Source organism: Pyxicephalus adspersus, chromosome 1 (genome assembly GCF_032062135.1).
Source record: "Pyxicephalus adspersus chromosome 1, UCB_Pads_2.0, whole genome shotgun sequence".
NCBI lineage: Eukaryota > Metazoa > Chordata > Amphibia > Anura > Pyxicephalidae > Pyxicephalus > Pyxicephalus adspersus.
In genome coordinates this window covers 18,999,760-19,020,122 of record NC_092858.1, presented here as the reverse complement: position 1 = coordinate 19,020,122, position 20,363 = coordinate 18,999,760, and the positions used below count along the sequence as shown (strand labels likewise).

General features: G+C 37.2%; 1 protein-coding gene across 1 annotated transcript in view; it reads left to right on the top strand.

Moving 5' to 3' along the window:
* The window catches only part of GUCY1A2 (guanylate cyclase 1 soluble subunit alpha 2), a 126,965-nt gene that overhangs the window by 46,222 nt on the left and 60,380 nt on the right, over window positions 1–20,363 (top strand). Inside the window, exons 3-4 of the mRNA XM_072403147.1 lie at window positions 5,231–5,352; window positions 13,981–14,705. Of these exons, the coding sequence (XP_072259248.1) occupies window positions 5,231–5,352; window positions 13,981–14,705 (847 nt within the window). The remainder of the gene's footprint in view (window positions 1–5,230; window positions 5,353–13,980; window positions 14,706–20,363) is intronic.

Here is a 20,363-nt window from a genome sequence, read left to right as displayed (position 1 = left end):
TCTTATACGGCGAAAAATACGGTATCTGCAGTAGGCTCAAACTTCTGTAAGTGATGTCATAGACCAGTGTTTCTCAACCAGGGTTTAACTGACACCAATGATTTTTTTGGTAAGGTATCGGTAAGGGTGATGTAAAAGGCATTCATCTCACTGATCACCACTTTAATGTATTGTGAGCTGTGGATATAGTAATTATAGTAGGGGTTCCTAAAAGTTATTTCAAAGAGTTTTACCATATTAAAAAGGTTAAAAAAAAACTGCCAGTGGGACTGGTGACAACCACATGAAAATGAACAGACAAAGGCAAGCCATTGTTTCTGATCACTGTTGTAAATGAATGAATTAGTATTTACAATTGTATTTATTCTGTGAGGAAAAGTAAATTGCTTTTTTAGTATATTTGATCAAGCAAACATTAGATTTTCTGTTAAACAGTGTATACAGGCAAAGATGATATACCTCAACTAATGTTCCAATAATTCGACGTAGTGTAATTATTCTCATAATCTAAATTAGCCAATACTGCAGATTTATTATATGGAAAAAAATAAGTACCCCTTTACATTTATTATCACTTCCAACTTTAAGAAGCCCATTGGGGAGTATGCAGATGAAATATACTTATTTAAACTTCAGTCATTGAAGATCTGGTGTTCTCTTTGCTCTTGTGCGTGCAATCGTAATGAAAAAATCTAAAGAGCTTTTCATAGGTCACAGAAAGTAGATTGAGGTTGCCTAAAGGTTTGGCAAATGATTTAAAAAAAAAAGATAGTCAACATATTTCTATTCAATCTGTTCACGGTAAGGAAATAACCAATTAGTGGCATAGATTTCAAATGACTGGTAGTCCAGGATTGGCATGCATAGTTACTTTGGCCCCAAGGCTGACTGTGTGCTAAAAGAAGTCTACAAGAGCCCCAACACTATACTGCATGGTCTGTTTAGCAGTATTACAACAGCTATTATTATTATCATTGTTAATAATAATTTATTGAGCACCATTTTTCCATGGTCCTGTATAATAATACATGTTACATAAACATTGAGGGAGTTAAAGTCCAGTTGAACAGCTCATCTTGGTTTCAAAGGGTAGGCAAAGAGGTTGAACCAAATAAAACTATATTGGAAGTTTAGCAGGAAAAAGTATTTACTGTCCAAGCAAGAAGACTAAAATTTAAAAAGCTAGACTACGATTTACCTTTGAACAAGGACCAGGATTCCTTCTACCTAGGAAATATGACCATCTAATTTGCTGCAGCTTCTCATGCACACTACAAGAAGCTGTCCATATCCAAAATTAAATTAAGCAGTTTCTGTACAAGAGAGCAGCCTGTACAAATGTGAAGAATTGAAGGGAAGACTGGTGCTATGCTTTAGATTTGTTGAAAAGTAATCAATTTCAATGGGTGTACATACGTTTCCACATAACTATTAAACATACCCATTTTAATTACTACTAATATATGTAAACATGTTGTCCCTGTAATCAAAGGGTTAAACGCAAATATAATATGTTATTGTAAATTTCATTAACTCCTCATGAATTGGAAAATCATATTGATTTGTCCACTCAGTGACCTACCAAATTAAGTTAAGTCTGTGCAGTCTACTTACTGCATAAAGCCGTAATCTTTTTATGTGGAAAGGAGCAGGCTGAGTTAAAACCCCACTGGAAATAAATTGACAAACCTTTTGCAGGCAAAGATTAATTTAGTGAGATGAATTGGAAAATAAAAGATCAGAGAAGGGTAAAAACATTAATTTTCTTGTGCATTCGCTCCGAGTAGAAAAAGGAATTGATACAATATTTGTCCGACCTCCTAAAGCACTTCAGGTTTGAATTATGCATTCACTTACTTAAATTGCCGTTCATTACTCAAGTGTTGTCCAACTTTTTCGAGTGTATACAGAGCTGGATTAATGGAGACGTCCGGGTCATGGAAATGCATTAGCAAGAACACAAAGACAACATTTCTAAAATCTTGACTGAAAGAGGAATTTGGTTTTTACAGAATTTTGGTTTCAAACAAAACAAATGTGCCCATGGAAGGGCTATATTTTGGGCATGCAGGTAGTCCATCCTCCATGTTCAGAACCTTATTTTTTATCTAGAAGTTTGCAGTCCACCCCAGTTGTTAAATATAACAAAAGCCTGGCACAGCAAAATAATTCTGAATATAGAAATTAACAACGAATTTAACACCGCATTTTTCCTACAAATTGCTCTTAAAGTCATGCTGTCAGTTTAACAAAAAAAAGCACCCGATAAAGTGCTGGAGACTGAGCTACGTTTTTCTTAGCTGCATGAGTTCTGGAACCATAAGGGTCATGGCAAAAAGCTTTAGCACTTTCCGGTAGTGTTGTCCTCCTACACTACTGTTTGCCAGCATGCACCCCATCATACCAAGGGGCCAATATTGACTCCATCAGCATTGCCCCTAATCATATTTGCCCCAATGGTGGGCAATGGAAGGGGGCATCGAAAGCAATCTGTCCAAAACGTTGCTTTTTTGTCAAAAGGACCAGAGTCCACCTCATGCAGTTTTCTGTTACAAGGTGGCAATGCTGCTGCACCGATCCAGACTTTAGTCCTGTATCATCACCCTCATGTTGGCTGTGGGATGAGATGTTGCAGGTGGCATGGTATTTTCGTTGCTCTAGCTTATCAATCGTCCACTCGCCATACCTACTCTAGTCCTCTGCTTTCTGGATTGAAAGCAATGTCTACCAAAACCCTCGCTCTTTGAGCTGTGTCTGGAAGGGGGAGCATGTGAGACATAAAAAATGATTAGGATCAGTCAGTGAATATATTGGAAGTTTCTGTCTTACTTTTCTGAAACATGGACATCACATGGCATTTATTTTTGAGACCAGCATAGACTGTCACATGGAGAACTTTACCACAGGGAACTTGAACTATGACGGATCAGTGTCATTAAATTCCTTAGCTTTTGTATAGACAACTTGAAATGTGATCATCATGTTCTGATCCTTCTTCATCCCTGTAACGTGCAGTCAGGACTTTGGGAATAGTTTTAGAAAATGACATTTTACATTTAATAGGCCTGTTCAATGAGAAACTTCTACTGGAGACATCCACATGTCACTTTGCAGCATGATTAGAAGTTGGATGACATGGGTACATTTGGTGATATTTCATTTTTTCTATGATGTGATAAACTCAATCTGCCCATGCAAGCAAGGAAATAACAAGTTATAGAGGGAAAGAGGGCCCAATTAGGATAACTAACATAATCTGAATGTTGTTAAACTTGACACCTATTTCTTTTATCATGAAGGTCGGAATATATCATTAAAAATCAAAATCCTCTTAGGCTGAATTTTGTTTTCCAGGGAGTCTACATGCTATAAACAAGCTTTAAAATACGCAAAATCCTATTATCCTTGTGTGACATAACATTCAAATTGGTGAGAATGCCATAACAAAAGAGGTTTATCCTTTCTTTTTGGGGCTTTGATTGTCAGCAGATTAGAAATTGGATCTCTAAATAACCATTTGTTCCTTTCCAATATGTAGATCGTCAATCATGTAAAAATGGTGGAGGGAGAACTTCCTTTGCAGCAAGGTCTTCCTCACAAAGTGTTATCAAGAAACAAATTACGATTTTTTGACTTTTTGGTAAAGGACTCCAGAAATAATCCATAAATTCTACCCCTCTGTTCTAAATGTGTGCTGAAGATTTCAGAACGGCACAGGCACCGTGCTGCTTATTTTTTGGTCTTGCCCCAAGTTAGAGACTGACTGGACACATGTCTGCCAAGTCATATACAACCTTTACAAATCTACATTGTTGAAAGGCCAACAGAACAGTTTCTTTTTCATATTGTTCCCTTGTCTTATCAAAATTTAAAGCAATCTCTTCTGATTCATCTGATGACCGCAGCAAATGCTTTTTTTCCCCCTCTATATAAAAAACCTTATTCACCTACAGCGCCGTGATTCCGGAGAATCAACAAGATTCTGACTATGGAGGACCCTACTCCCTCTTTATGGAACTCCTCTGCCTGATTTGAGAAAACTTGGATTTTCTTCAGACTATAGATTGCATATACTTGATGTCTTAACTTCCCTATTCAGTGTCAGTCTTATATCCCTTTCCCCATAATTATATTTTTTAAAACTCCCAACCCCCTTCCCCAATCTTACCTTTTCCATATCATTATGTGTGAGTTGTATTACCCCCTTCTTACTATCTTACCCTAAATGACATTGTAGTTTATATATAAAATTGGTTTGGTGGCATTCAAAAGGCCCTGTAGGTCCATGATGTTTTTCCATTCTTAATGTACATTGTCATTATATTTGTATGTGTTATATTTGTGTTGTAATTTACCCCCTTCCCTTTCTTTCCTTATTGTCTCTTCTACATGCCTTGTTTTTCTTATGTGATAAAAACAATAAAAATGATTGAAACAAATTGTTTCTTACGTTTCCTATAAAGTATACTTTTATTGTTTTTTTAACCAGCATCCGACTTTTGAGATTGATTATAATTCTGTTATACTTTCTTTGACATCCTCTTTGTATATTTGTCCTGAAATAAAGTATATATTAAAATTGGAGAGAATCTCTACCGAGGATATTATTTGTTTTGTTATCACTGAGAAAGGGGAAATACAACATTTTAGAGATGTCAGTAGATTTTTAGAGATGGATACTATTCATCTTAGACATTGGTAGTAAAACTTGTATGAGTTATCAACATGCATTTTCAAAAACTAAAAACAAAAAGTTTGTCATGACTAAAGCTGATTTTATTTGGTTCTTTTGCATTTTTCTGCAGCTTAAAAACAAATCAGTACATTCATCACATCCTTTTATAGATTTTTTTTTCATATCTAAATAGGGCTTTTCTCTACATCACATGAAAAGTGCCTGCTACTAGTAAAAAGTTATTGCATGTACCGAAATGTATATATAAAGCCATTCATGTTCCACTTCCCGGGGTGAAGCTGTTACTCAAACATGTTTCTTCACTTTTCAATTTTCAGCCTCTTAATGATGCAGTAAATTAGCACTAGTGATGCAAGCTGATAATTCTCCTGGTAATATACTGCAGCTCCATGTGTGAAATGATTTGCCTGAGCGCTATGTGCTAATTAGGGATTTGCTAACAATTTAATGAGAGGAAAGGCATCCAGAAGGTTAGGGACTAGGAGACGATAGGTTTGTATCTCATTCTCATACAAGTTACTGTTTCTTTTACAGCTGTCGGGATGCTGAGAAGAATCTGCACAACGCTTCGCTGAAATGTCCATATGCGGGTCTCTCTGGAAATGAAGAATCGGAAGATGTCTCAGGAATTCTGCAACGCACGGCCAATGTTCTGGGTAGGTAGTCATCATCCGGTTACATAGAAAATACCTGACTTTAAACCCCAATCAAACTTTTAGTTTATTTCAGTTCAAAAAAAATCCAGGTGCTTTAAAAACTAAAGTCAAAAGGCTTTTCCCTTCCCTGCTGTATAGTAGGACCTTGCTCTCTGAAAGCAGTGATTTATCTGTAGAAGGGCCTTGCATGACTTAGCAGAGCTGGAACTTTGATGATAGACTGCTTGTACCACACAGGGTCATTCTCTACTTTATGTAGGCAAGGAACAGGCATTTCACTCTCAGGCTAAGGCTGTTAAAAAGGTTTAGGACTTTTTAAACACCTTTTAATGGTCTTGTAATGTTTCAAATTAAAAGTTCATTTGGGCTTTCTGGAACAGGGCGTTGTTTGGTTGTGATGACCTAGGAACACAAGAGAGTGTACAAATTCTATGCTTTATACAACATTCCTTTTAATGTTAAATGTGTGACTCCGCTGCAGGTACTGTATATTCTGCGTTATATGCTGGTTTATTATTAAAGCCCTCCCCGCCCCCCCTTAAAACACTGTGGAGAAGTAGCAATGGCTTTGTTGGTGTCTTTTGATTCCTCTCCTCCGGAGAACCAGAGCAGTTTTTTTGTTGGTATATTGGAATAGCAAATGGCCAGGGATAATCAGTCAAATGCCGAAATGTAACTATGACTGTAGGCAAAGTCAGTCCTACCAAACACTGGTAAACCCCAGCACAGTTTTCACTAGGGTTGAGCGAGCAAAATGTTTAATTTTTATCTCGTGGTGAATCAGGCCTTTCTTGCTTACAGAACGTGTAAGTGAGAATGGCCTTGTGATTCTTCGCCACCAGGTCATGTTCTCACTGAACTCAGATGATCTCTCAAAGGAGAATCTCCATTAAGAGTTCATGTGGAGTTCGCCTGCAGTTACAGCTGATTGGAGGCACCCGCGTGGCTCCAATCAGCTGTGACTGCAGGTTCGCACGGTCATTGGGCTGTACTTATCAATGATAAGTACAGCCCAGAGAGCATGGGAACTGAACTCAGATGAACTCTCAATGGAGAAACTCTATTGAGAATTCATTTGGAGTTAGCCATCAGTCACAGCTGATTGGAGGCACTTGCGTGCCTCCAGTCAGCTGTGACCGCAGGTTCCAACGGTCCCTGGGCTGTACTTATCAATGAAAAGTACAGCCCAGGGAGCGTGGGAACCTGCACTTCAATGGAATTCACGAAATCGGTTCGCCATGGGAAAATGTTCTGGGAAATTTTCATCAGAGGCATTCTCGCTCATCCCTAGTTTTCACTAATATTTTTATTATATTTTAACATTTGTCATTACGGCTTAAAGTGATTTTCAAGATTTCTGCCCCTGACATCAGCAAATGGTCAAACAAATAATAATATATTAATTCATTACTGCAGAAACAGAGACTGCAAATATGCAATAACAAATGCAGAAAGATTTGTTGGATTTGATGGAGACTGAGAACTATTAAGCTATTATGTTGATGGAGAAGTTGCTGGACTTATCAGCACAACGTGCATTGGCACAATCACTAGTAGTCCATAGCTGGCAGGACACACCTTTAGGTGACAACATACAGGTCATGAAGGGCAACATTGTTACCCCAATACTAGAGTGCTAGGTTTTTTGAATATGTTCCTAGCAGAAGATGGAGAATTAAATTGGAAAAAGACTGGTAGTACAATACACATTGCTGAGAAAGTTTAAATATACTTTTTCTATAGGATTTTACAATATGCACTACACCAGCCTCTGCACCCTTTTCACTTTGAGTTTTTTTTATAGAATGTTTGCAACTCTTCCCTGCCCCCCTTTTCTAAGCACTGGTCCCAGAGTGCCATAATGGTGAAAACACAGTTTAGCTAATGTTAATGCTTTATACCTGCTTTGCAAATATTTGTTTAGCCTGATTCTCTTTACAGCTTTTACATGCTAGCTAAAAAAATCTGATTGCATAAGGCCCTGTTATCTCTTATTTATATATTGTAGCTGGTCAAACAGATGAACAAAGCACACTATGTGTCTTGTAATGGTTTTTAAGCTAATGTAAAATGTCAGTTATTTCCTTGCTGATACAATTATTTACCAACACATATACTTAATCATTCATTACTTGTTCATAACCTTTATAAATCACATTAAATACAGAGTATATTTTTGCTTTGTATTTTTATATAGTTTATTAACACTCTCAATAAACTAAGGGAGCCGGATGGCGAAACACATGGGAATAGGATTCTTTTTTCCTTATTATAGGGAAACTTATGTACAAAAAGCGGTCCTATACCTGATGCTGTATTAATACATTTTAACCTATTACTAATTCATTGTCATTGTTATCATTTTTATGTGCAACATATACTATTGATATACAATATAACTTAAAGTGCCTTATTTAAAACTTAATTTCCCTTTTTTCTTCTTCTATTAAACTCAAATTTTTATCATCATGTGTTTTATTTTATTTTAAGGTTTTTTGCACATTGTTTTTGTATAATATATATCAGTTTATAGGTGAGGTTTAAAGCAGAGCTAAACCTAATCACTAATATATCATATAAGCCTTAACATGTTATATAATTTAAAATGCTTTTCAAAATAGCATATTTTATTAAGGACCCATTTAGAGCTATGCATTGTGATGATTCATGTTAGTTACAGTATGTTGCACATTTATGCTCATTACATTAAAGCAGTGCATTGAAAATTAATGGGCTGCCAATAAATCCTACTGTGCTAAAAAAAAAAAATCAGAGGCCCATTTTTGTGCACTGCTGTACATTTTCATGCTATGCATGAATGAACTTGTGATCATTAGTTTATACCGGCAATTTTACTACTACCACTGAATCTATAAACTGATCAGCATGATCCCCATTTTACAGCTCACCAGATAAATGACATTACTTTGCTTCTGATCAAAGCCATAAGCCTCAGTGGAGATCAGTAGTTTTTTGTTTCAGATTTGCTAATGTCCACTATAAAGTCATGCCATTTTGGTAAAGTAGGGTATAGAGCCACAATGGAAAGGCCATTTCGTGAGCGGCAACATTCTGCCATGGGCTCCATTGTAGTCCCATCCTCTCCCATTTAAATGGATGGAAGCAGTTGGGAACCATTTTTTGTAGGCAGATTGCGGAACTGCGGTTCAGCCACATGCAAAGGTGTTTATCTGTGGTGCAAACCGCGGATGTGAAAAGACCTTAAATGACTGAGCCATTCTATAAATCTGGTATTATATTAGCTCTAAAAAAAGTGGAGGATAAAAACTTCTTTGTTTACTAATATGTGCTAAATTTCCTTTAAGCAAACAGAAAATCATCCAGTTAGGGTTTTAATATAATTTAATATAATTAAAATAAGTGTTACTCCTTTGGGGAAGATGTTCCTGATTACATGCTGGAAATCGTGCATTGGATCACTTTGTTGTTCAAAGAAGAGCACGTTGCTTCATTAATACACACATCTATTAACATTTAGAGGAAGGACAATCTCACCTTGAAAAAAGGTGATATGTGTGGAGACCAGTAAGAAATGTTGTGCTCGTGTTAAATGATGCATTTCCTATTGCGAGCTATAAAATTACAATGCTGTGTAAATTGCTTATGTTTTAATCGCTGGTGTTTTTGTGTGCAGATGAAGTGAAATGAAAGCCCTGTGCATAAAACATAAACTATCTTTCTCTGTGACCTTCAGCTTTGTAGAAAAAATTCCATTGTTCAAAAGGAACATTAAAGTGCTTATTCTATTCAAAGAGAAACAAAAATGGTGTCCTAGGGCAAGCAATGAGATTTCATTCTGATATGGACAGCAGTGAAAACAGACTTCTAGTTATGTTGCATATATACAGTGGATATAAAAAAAATGTACATTCCCTTGTTAAAAGGCCAGGATTTTGTGATGTAAGAAAAAACTGAGACCACAACAAATAATTTCAAAATTTCTCCCATCTTTAATGCGACCTATAATCTGTACAGTTCTTTTGAAAAACAAGAAAACCTGGAGAAAAAAATCTAAAATGTCCGATAAGCTGCTTGCATAAGTGTGCACAACCTAAAACCAATACTTTGTTGATTCACCTTTTCATTTACTTACAACATCCATTTTCTTTGGGTCAGAGTCTATCAACATGGCACATCTTGAGTTGGCAATATTTTCCTACTTTTCCTTGCAAAAGTGCTCCAAATCTGTCAGTCTGTGAGGGCATCTAACAGCTCTCTTCAGGTCACCCCACAGATTTCCCTTTGGATTTAGGTCGGGGCTCTGGCTGAGCAATTCCAAAACTTTAATTTTCTTCTGGTGGAGCCATTCTTTTGTTGATGTGGGTCATTGCCATGTTGAAAGGTGAAATTCCTCTTCATCTTCAGCTTTCTAGCAGATGCCTGAAGGTTTTAAAACAAAAGTGACTGGTATTTTAGAACTGTTTCTAATTTACTTATACTTTCTACCTTGACTCAAGCCCCAGTTCCAGCTAAGGAAAAAAGAACCCCAAAGCATATTACATCCACCACCATGCTTCACTGTAGGGAGTGTGTTTATTTGGTCATGTGGAAGGGTTACAAGACAAAAACCTTTTTTTACCAAGAAAAACATCCAGGCCTGGCTAACATTTGCATAAAAGACATCAAGTCTCCCAAAAGCATGTGGAAATTGTGTTCTGATGAGACCAATGTTAAACTTTTTGGCCACAGTTCCAAAAGTTACATTTGGTGCAAAAACAACATTTTGCATCAGCAAAAGGCATTTTAACATGGTGTGTACATATTTAACATGGTGTGTACATATATATATATATATCTTTAAAACGGAACAAAACTTGGTGGTTGGTGAGCTTCTGCCATAATCGGCAAGTATGCAACAAATAAGGAAGCTGTGCATGTGAGGCCCTACGTCCTAAGGCTGCATAATGTCCAAAACTGTTCCTGCTAAGATGGCCATCTGCACCATGAAAAACAAGGTACTGTAAGTCAGTAATGGGAAAAGATTGTTTTGAGCCTTTTGAACACAACCGACCATATTAGCCCACCTTCCAGGGTTCATTTTCTCTTTAAATAATACTAGTTTTGCAGAAACTTACCATCACACAAGACGCCAATGCAGCCATGTTTTCTTTTTTATTCTACATTTTAAATAGAGTTGCATATCTATATAAAAGATCACAGATTATTAAGGACCCCATCTGATCTGCCCCTTGATTGAATTGCTTTTTGTCCAATTTGCAGGCAGGTGGTATTCTGTTTGAAACAGGTTCCCTATTCAAATGTCTGGAAGTCATTCTAAACACGCAGTTTAAGCCACTTCAAAGGCACCAGTTCCAGGGAGACCTTTTGATTATATCATATGGCCTACTGAATATGCATTTTGTGCAAGGCGATAGGAAAACTTTGATTCTTTCCCCGAGGAATTAAATATTTAAACCGTTGGACCAAAATGAAATAAATCGAGTGGGATTTATTTTGTGTAGTTATTGTTTTTAGCAGAGTTTGGCATTTAATTCAAAGGTTCCAATATCACAGTGGACAGAATTTTTTCCTTCTTCTGAAATTGTGTATTCAAAATCATTTTAGATTTTTCATTTGGTTTTAAAGTAATTTGTTTAGGTTGGGAAGGAAAATCGTGCAGCATACCTAGAGTTAAACAACCATGCCACACATGTACAGAAGGTGATCTGGCTTGCTGATACATTTGGCCCTGCCCCATCTGTTGACCACCATTATTGCTACATTTTTGCGTTTTGCCATTTGTGCCTTTCAACATTGATCAAATGGAGCTTAAGCTTGGTGACTAAATGCCTAGGCACCAAGGCATATTATTTGAAAGTACCATGATTTTCAGCAGGGCAACGACAGCAAGTACAGACAACGGCTAGTAGCTTCTAGGATTTATGGGTTTTGTTTGCGTGGCAGCATACTAACCATGTTATATTGTTATTCATTTTAAAAGGCACTATTATATTTATTTAGAATAAATGAATAAATTCGACAAACTGGACGAATCGAATTTCTGAGAAATTCGCTCGTCTCTAATTATATTAGCACATATTAGCACATTAGTTGGGACAACATACAGATGGAGAATAAATTACCTGTCTTGCATTTCACTATAGTCTTTAGGTAGCAAAAATAATTTTATAAACTTTGTTCAAAGACTTCTTTATTTATATTTAGCAAAACGATGAAGTATTGCATCAAATATTTTAACAAACATCTAAAACCCCATAGCCTTTATTTATTAATTCAGATAGCACAACTCAAAAATAAGAGACTACTAACCAAAAAGAAATCTTTATTGATTTAAATTATTGTGACTTTTTAAGTACAGTTATATGTTATCAAGGAAACTTTAACCTCCCTAGAGGTAACACTCAGGGTGGAAAAAATTTGCTAAAAGCGGTAACCCGGAGTCACACTTGAGGTAGGTAATCCTATGGGAGGTAATAATAAATAGAGCCTTACCTGATCCGCCGGCGTCCCGCGTCGTCCATCGCTGCGATCTCTGTCTTCTTCTCTCTTCTTCTGGCCGGCTTCTGCATCTGATGAGTCACCGGGGAGTTCCTGGTGACCTCGGTGTGCGTGTACGATGCCGGCGTGGCGGGGCAGGAAATTCAAAATCCATTTGTATTGCATTCAATACAAAATAACTGTATTGAATGCAATACATTGGATTTATATGTGTAAAAGCAGTACATTGTTTTCAAGAATATTTATTTTACAGTATATATATTAGTGATATTATAATACCGGTATGTATTTTTTTTAACAAAAAAAAAATATAAATATATAGATTTTTTAATTTATTCAATTTATAATTTTACATGATTTTGTGTTTCAAACTTTATTATACTCATACTATTTTACTATACTATAAATTTTCATGAAAAACAATGTACCGCTTTTAGACATATAAAACCGGAAAGAAATGAACCGCTAGGGAGGTTAAAGTTGAAAAACCACCCTAAAAGTTCTTAAAATACAGATCAGTAAAGCTCAATGAGATTTGGAATAACCACAAGCAGTGATTCTGCTGTATACTGTTTGAGTTTGGCTTTTGCTAAGAGAAGCTTAAAAGTTTGTCTAGGTAAATTTCTGAAGTTTATTGATAAGCATTAGGATTGGGTTGGATTTATTGCGGACCTTAAACTATTATATGAGGTCCATATATATGGCTGCTGTCTGCTGACAAAGCACTGCATTATAGAACAAAAAAGAATCAACCCAAAATACATTTAAAATGCTCACCTTCAAACCTCAGAAGCCATTAAAGCTTACACCAATAAAACCATTTATGTTCTAATAATGTCAATTTATTCCACTAAAATGGTGACATTTTATAAAAAAAGTTTAACATTTTCTGCAAAAGGCTTAGTTGAAATAAAGACTCTCGAACTTGCTCGTCCTTAATTTAAATTAAACTAAAGGCATAAAAGTTCTCACATTTGAAAACATTTCCCACTTTCATAGTAAAAGTTGACCTGTTTACAGTTTCTGAATTTGTTCTTTGTATTAGTGTATTAATTTATTTTGTAATTAATGCAGAATCCAGCAGGTTAACCTACAGGTGTTTTGTGAGAGGACCTCTGAAAAAGCACATGAATACTATTCAAGTGATACAATTAGATCAGAACCACAGCACAACTGACCCATGGCGCTGCTATTTTTTCATTAGATCACATTAAGCAAGCCCAAATTTTGTTTTGCTTTTCAAATTCAAAAATTGAATTTGTTTCAAGAACAGAAATCAGAAAGAGCAGAAATTTTTCAGTGAGGGCATCAGGTTTTCTTTCACCTTCAGATGTGCTTGTAGAATAGGAAAAAATGGAAGAAACTTGGTTTTACATTAACCCTATCTTAGTGCAGCATGGCTGGCTTAGTGGATAGTTCTTTCACCTTTGCAGCACTAGGGTCCCATGTTTAAATCTGGGCCAGGGCACTTTTTTCAAGAAGCTTCACCTATGTTTGCATGGGTTTCCTCCTATAAAATTCAAAAACATGCAGTTAGGTTAATTGGCTTCCCCTCAAAAAATGGCCTTAGACTGTGTTAATGGCAGATGACTATGTTAGAGACATTAGATTGTGAGCTCCTTTAAGGCAGGGGGCACTAGTGGGCCGCAGCCATCTGATAGGTGGGCCGCAGCTCTGGCCGGTGCACCCACCAGCGAGGTCAGGAGAAGGACCCCGCCAGGCGGGGTGCACCGGTCAAATTTGCGGACCACGTCTCCTGGAGACATCGCAGGCTCAGGGAAGTGGGTGGATTCTCTCTGGACACAACCCATCTGTCTAAGGCTTAGACCTGAGATGGGAGAGTGGGCGGGTTCTGGCATCATGATGTCACTCTGGGGGAAAGCTTCTTCACCTTTGAGGGACACACGGCTCACCGCGCATGTGCAGTCCGGAGTCTGTGCATTTAGTGCTCGGCGAGCTCCAAAAGGTTGGAACCACTGCTTTAAGGAAAAGCTAGTGAAATGGCTATATAAATACTAATTTATTTCCTAGGAAAATGGCTATTGAGATGTACTTTAATGCTCAGTGTGTGGAACTGAAATTTTACTAACCATGTAAAAGTGACTTACCTTGATGGATGAATGTGTAATGTATATATTTGCATTTCAGGTCTCAAGTTCGAAGACTTACAAGAAAGATTTGGCGAGGAGTTCTTCAGCCTTTGCTTTGAGGAGAATGAAAGAGTCCTCCGAGCTGTTGGTGGGACTTTGCATGACTTCTTTAATGGGTTTGATGCTTTGCTGGAACATATTAGGACTTCAATCGGAAGGCAGGTGTCTGTGGAATCCCCTTCTTTCCTATGCAAAGAGCTTGCTGATGGGACCCTTGTGCTCAGTTGCTTCCATCTCCATCCCATCGTTGGGTTCGCCATGCTTGGTATGATAAAGGCAGTGGCAAAGAAAATTTACCAGCTCAAAGTTGATGTGGAACAGATCGACAACGTCAATGAAAATGTGTTCCCTGAAATTATTAGCCCGGGTAATTGTAACACACTTTACTTTAAAATTAAAGAATGTGATAACGCAAATATCACTAAATTACCTCAGAGTAGATCGTCTCGAGTCCCATCTGATTTAAGGATAAGTATCAATACGTTCTGTCGAGCTTTTCCGTTCCATCTGATGTTCGACCCCAATATGCTGATCCTGCAGCTCGGAGAAGGACTTAGAAAGTTGATAAAATGTGAAGTTCACAAAATGATGAAGTTTCATGACAATTTTGAAATAGTATCCCCGAAAATCATCTGTACTTTTGAACAGGTCCTCTTAAGACTGTCCACACCCTTTGTCATACGGAATATTCTAGATTCTTCCAGTGTGGAAAACACAGAGAAGGTAAGGGTCTCCAGGCTTATAGAAGAAAATTGTACATTCAGGCTTGGCAAGGTTAAATGTTGATGTCTGAGGTGGAGCCAAGATTTGAGGTGGAGTAAAGAGAGGGTAAAACCTCTCTTGGGTTTTTTTTGCCATCTATGTTCTTGTTTAATAGGTTCATTTTCACATTCTGTCCCAAACACCATGACAAAGAAAGAAAAGAAACCCAACATTTTACAATGGTTATAAAAACAAGAGGTGCGTTTGTAAGACCATTTTCTTAATAACCTAATTCCCCTTTTAATTTATTTTCCAGGCTTCCATTTTTTTATTCAGGTACCTTGACCATTGTTGCAATTTTCTTACTCTATTTTTTTTTCTTTTTTTTTAATATTTACTATGTTAAAGTGAGTAAAAGACCCACCAACCATACATTTTTGAAAGCATGATCTGTAGAATTTTTGTGTTTTTACATCCCATGATAATTGCAAAAATGTTTATTAAAGCTGTATTTCCAATAATAATATACTAAAATCCTTAATATTAGAATTAGTTCTTCATTTTCGTATAATGTTTCGATAGTTTTAAGTAAGTCCAAAATGTGCGGAGAAAAGGTTTCAGGACCAGCGAGCACAATTCACAGGTAGGAACACACACCAACACTTGCTGCAGCCTTGTGAATGTGATTACCAATCATTTAGTTGTCAGCTGACATTCACAAAGCAAGGCTGTAGATGCCATCGTTTTCACAGTTTGTGGATGTGACTTGTTGTCTGCGATCACATTAATCAACAGAAGGGAGTAGTCTCACACACCACCTGAGTGTATGTTCATGGTTGCTGAAGTGATACCGAGACATTCTGCCCCAAGCAGTTCTGTATCACCATATCCTTTCAGTTCATCACACCAAATGGGCAAATAGAACACAGCGCTATCAGGTCTCAGACCCAAACTGCCTGTGTAATATAAATAAATAACAAATAACTGTAATAAATATTGGTGTGCAAAAGACATTTACTGCTTGCTTCTCCAATGTTGAATGCGAAATACCATTTTTCTTAGCCGAAAACAGCTTGTGTATCCTACTTTGTAGCCCATCATTACAATGAAGTGTAGTAAGGGGCTTACAAATAATTAATTGTATATTTATGACAAAAAAGGAGTTTCAGTTTGAGTTATTTTCAGAGGTAAAAAGTACCAGCAGCAATCATGTTTAAGTTTACTATGGAAATTAAACTGTAATGAAAAACCAAAGTGAATTGCACAAGAGGGGGCCATTTGTATTTTAATGTGCGCGCGTTCAGGTCAGACAGAACAAGAGCAAGAATAAGAATGAGCAAATCCTTCTAAGGCAACAGAGCAGTGTTTTTTAACCAGGGTTCTGTGGCCTAGCGTTCTTTCAGAGGTTGCTAGGGCTTTTCGAGCAATAGCCAGTTTGTGCATCCCAGGCCAGTTTAACTGACCCCAATGGCCTTTTTGGCTATCTGTAAGAGTGACATTCTTCCCATTGACTACCACACTAATATACTTTGACCTCTGGAAAGTAATTCCAAGGGATTCCCCCCCATGCTAAAAAACTCGAGAAACACTGATGTAGACAGTTGTCATTGAAACATCTCACTAATTGGTGATTTTCCCACTCCTTCTGCTCTGATGACACTAACATTTTGGATTCTGACTTTCTTTTTTAGTACTAATAGTCACTATTCACCATTTCCTTTTGGGTATAGAATAAAAGGGATTGTCTGGCTGATATTGGGTCTGGGCCTTAAAAAAAAAGTTGATCCCCATTGGTCTAACAGCTCCTATTGTTTTGCAAAATTTTTATTCAGTATGCAAAGAGCTCGGTCTGGTGTTGTATCCAGGAAAAGAATCTGAAACAGATTGGCAAACCAGAATAGTGTATTGTGTATTGTTTTCTGGAATTCTACTTTAAAATATTATTCCGCTTCAAAAAGTGAAGCAGCATAATACAAGTGATCAATATTTGTGCCTCTGCAGAATTGTCTTTGGAGGGTTCAGAACGTCTTTTTCATGTTATTCCTGGTTTAGCAAGTGTGATAAATTCCCTGCTATTTTCACTTTAGGAACGATCACATACTAGATTTAAAAACAGTGAAACTATACTGCAAGAATAGCAAAATAAACAAAAAGTAAACCCTAGATCTGAATGAAGTTAATAATAAAAAAACTTTGTTAAAGGACACTTTAGCAAAATATAGAAAATTAATCAGCTTTCATTGCTGTATTTTGGGTTGGTTTACTAAAGGAATTAAAGTTCAGATACAAAGGCAAATTATCACCTTGCAAGAAATAATTCATTTAGCTTGGTGAATTTGGGGGAATTCAACTTGCAAAACATATCCAATCACATCAAGGAGATTGAAAAAAAATATCATTGGAAGGTTACTGAAAGTCAGTAGAGTATTATCTTATTTATTAAGCTAAGTGAACTATACTTTACAAGGGGAAAGTTCTGTTTTCTATGTGAACAGAATATAATGATTTAATAAATCAACCCCTGTGTCTCTGTTGAAGATTTTGGGGTTGATTTACCAAAGGTATTAGGGCTGTTCACTTAAAGTGAATTATGATTCTGGAAGGGATATTTCACTTAGCTTAGTGAAAATTTACTTTACAAAGAATATCCAATAAAGTGCAAGGACATGTAAAAAATGATTCATTGCACATGATTGGATGGCAAAAGTCATCAGAGCTTCATCTCAAACACTAACCTAGGTGATATGTCCCTTGGAGAATGATAATTTACTTTGGCATAAAGAAGCCTAAACCTTTAGTAAATTTACCTTTTACTCACTTCCTGTACTATTGGCAACAGTTTCACTGTGACAGGAAGAGAGAAGAAATCTTCTCAGTTCAGCTATAAAGAGCAGCAAATCCTAATAGAATTTCATCCTTTCAGAAACTCGGATAATATTGGCAGGAGATACACTTTAACAGGACATTTTCCTAAATGAGTTGAATATTTTTTTAGAGTAATATGTTTATTACCTCTCTGCTGAATAGTGAAATAAAAGAATGTGTTCTTGTATTTATGATAATTATTATGCTAAACCAATTTCAAAGAGATGCAATTTATTTGGTAATTATTTTGGCAGAAATGGTGCACTTCATCCTGCTTTGGAAGGTTTGCAGTATTCGGTATCATTTCATTTGTTATATCACACAGATTGTTCTTTTATGCACTGCATTACAGCTTTTACAGCATTAATGACTAAAACCAATAGCCGAGTCAAATGAAAGAGCAAATTATTTAATAAAGTATAACATAACCTTTTGAGGAAATTACACAGAAATGTTTAAAGGAAAGCTGGCTGCTAGTTAATGCCGTGTAATGTGTTTCAAAGTATTGCTTATTTTTTGCAATAAGAAAAAAACCTAAAGGAAAAGTAGGTGAAAGAAGGACCACAAGCCCGCCAACCTTCACAGGCAGTATACCAGAAATTAAGGGAGGTTTTGTGGCAAGGTATATAAAGCAAAAGTTTATTCAATATCATACAGCAAAATTCCATAGATTTTGTTTTCTGTAACAGATAAACAAAGACAAAAGTGTTTTTTTAACCAATATGTGTGATCCAAACGCGTTTCGCAGGTGATATTGTGCTTCCTAAGGGGAGTATCGGTTATCAGGGTGTTAGGAGACAATTATCTGGCCTGTGATTCTGTGCTGTAGGCCACTGCAGGACACCACACCATGTTTATTCTCTTAGATGGCATTGGTTCCAGCAGCAGGGAAGATCAGGCAAATAGCTGCCAGTCCTCTGCTCTGCAATTTGCTGCATCCCCGGTTTCCCATTGGCAATGAATGGTCTCTCAGCATCCCCTGCTCTGAGACTGTTTGCAGCTGAAGGGGATTTGGAGTTGTGCTGAGACTAATTAGCACAGTAGTTCCTGATCTCAGTCCTGTCCTTTTATTGGCTGTGGGTGCTTTATAGCCTTTCTACTCCCAGTGATCTGTGCCTGTTGTAGCATTAAGCTAGGCTGACTTGCTGCTGGTGTATGCAGTTTGATTTACTGTTGCTGATTTTGCCTGATCCTGACCTTTGTATTGTATGCTGCCTGGACCGACCTTTTGCCTATGACCCTGACTCTGCTTTGTGTTTCCCCTTGGATATCTCGTATGGTAGACTGATCACCTGTGTATGACCTTTGGCTAAGTATTCTGGATTTATCTTTGTAAGGACCTTGTGCTGCTTTATCTGCCGGCTTCTGGTCTTCTTCCAGCCCTTCCCCAGATGCCTTTACTTGCACAAAGTCCTGGGAGCAACCATGTACTGAGAAATGCAACCAGTCTACCGAGGCTGAGCGGGGGCTTGCTATAGGTGAAGAGTGTGGCCTTAGTTTGGGGGACTGGTGTCTCGTACTCAAGTACTCAAGTATCCAGTTCATGAAAATTGGGATTAATCGGACAACATAGATAATGATTACCCTGTGTGATGCAGAGTGTTTATAGTTTATCATAACAGGTTTGCCCCTAGGCTTCATTGTAGTAGAGGGCAAGCACACACCAACAGACCCGGAGTGTCGGGCGGGGGGGGGGTAAACATCCACCATCAGTAGCAACAGTTTCAAGTTCTATAGAGAAGAAAAAAGGGAAAGCATACTGTTTGATAAATTTTGTATTTGGTATGTTCTGGGCTAAAAAAAAAATCAGACAAGTACGTATAATATCTATATACAGATTAATATATAAATGCCATTTTATTATGTTTTCAGGCCAACAGATGGCACTCTAAACTTCATGGTAACTTGGCTAAAAATATCTTCATTGCTAATAAAGGGTTGTTATTTACAGAGCTCAATTCCTCAAGCTAAAATTATTTACATTACCACCAAACGAATTTACTTATTTCCTATCTGGTTTATGTGCTGTCATTCAGACATTTACAATGTGACAAACAGACAATTTGAATGCAAAAGCAGACAGCTACAGTGGGGATCTCATATTCACAATTTACCGCACTGACTTCTCACTCACCTACTCACTCCAAAGATGCAATCTTAAGTACTGGCATGATCCTTTTCCTTGCCAGCTGCAGTGTTTAGGATCCCACTAGGGGCTATTATACATTTACATACTTGTACTTCATAGCCTGATGAAGGGACTATATTGAGCCTCGAAACGTGGCTACTGCCTGCTATGTGATAATATTTGACCAAAAGTTCAAGTCTTGATGTGCTAGTGATTTTGTATAATTGTATAACTAGCAAAGGGCACCATACCTTAGATCACTCTGGCACCCATCAGAGCCTTTTACCCGTAAGGTTTGGACCATGGATCATGTTGAACTCTACTATGAACCACTATGGCAGGCTCACTGGTCTCAAACATGTTGCACCGATCCTCCACTGTTAGGTATGTGCTGCACAGGTAGTGCAACCAGATTACATTAGCTGGATTAGCTAACACTAAAACAGAATTTGCCTGTTATTTCTTGGACCAAGAAGTAATTAGAATCACTTTCACAGAGGGTTCTTTTGGACTTTAGAGCATCTAGGGACCACTGTTTGTATCTAGGGACTAGCCTGTGTGAAGTTGCACGTATTAGCTTTGGTACATTAACCCCACTGGAAATTTAGGAAGCTTCTGATGATGCTATTTTCTTGCTACATCTAAAATTACCAGCAGATCATCTTGTTTTATTTTGCAGTTATGTT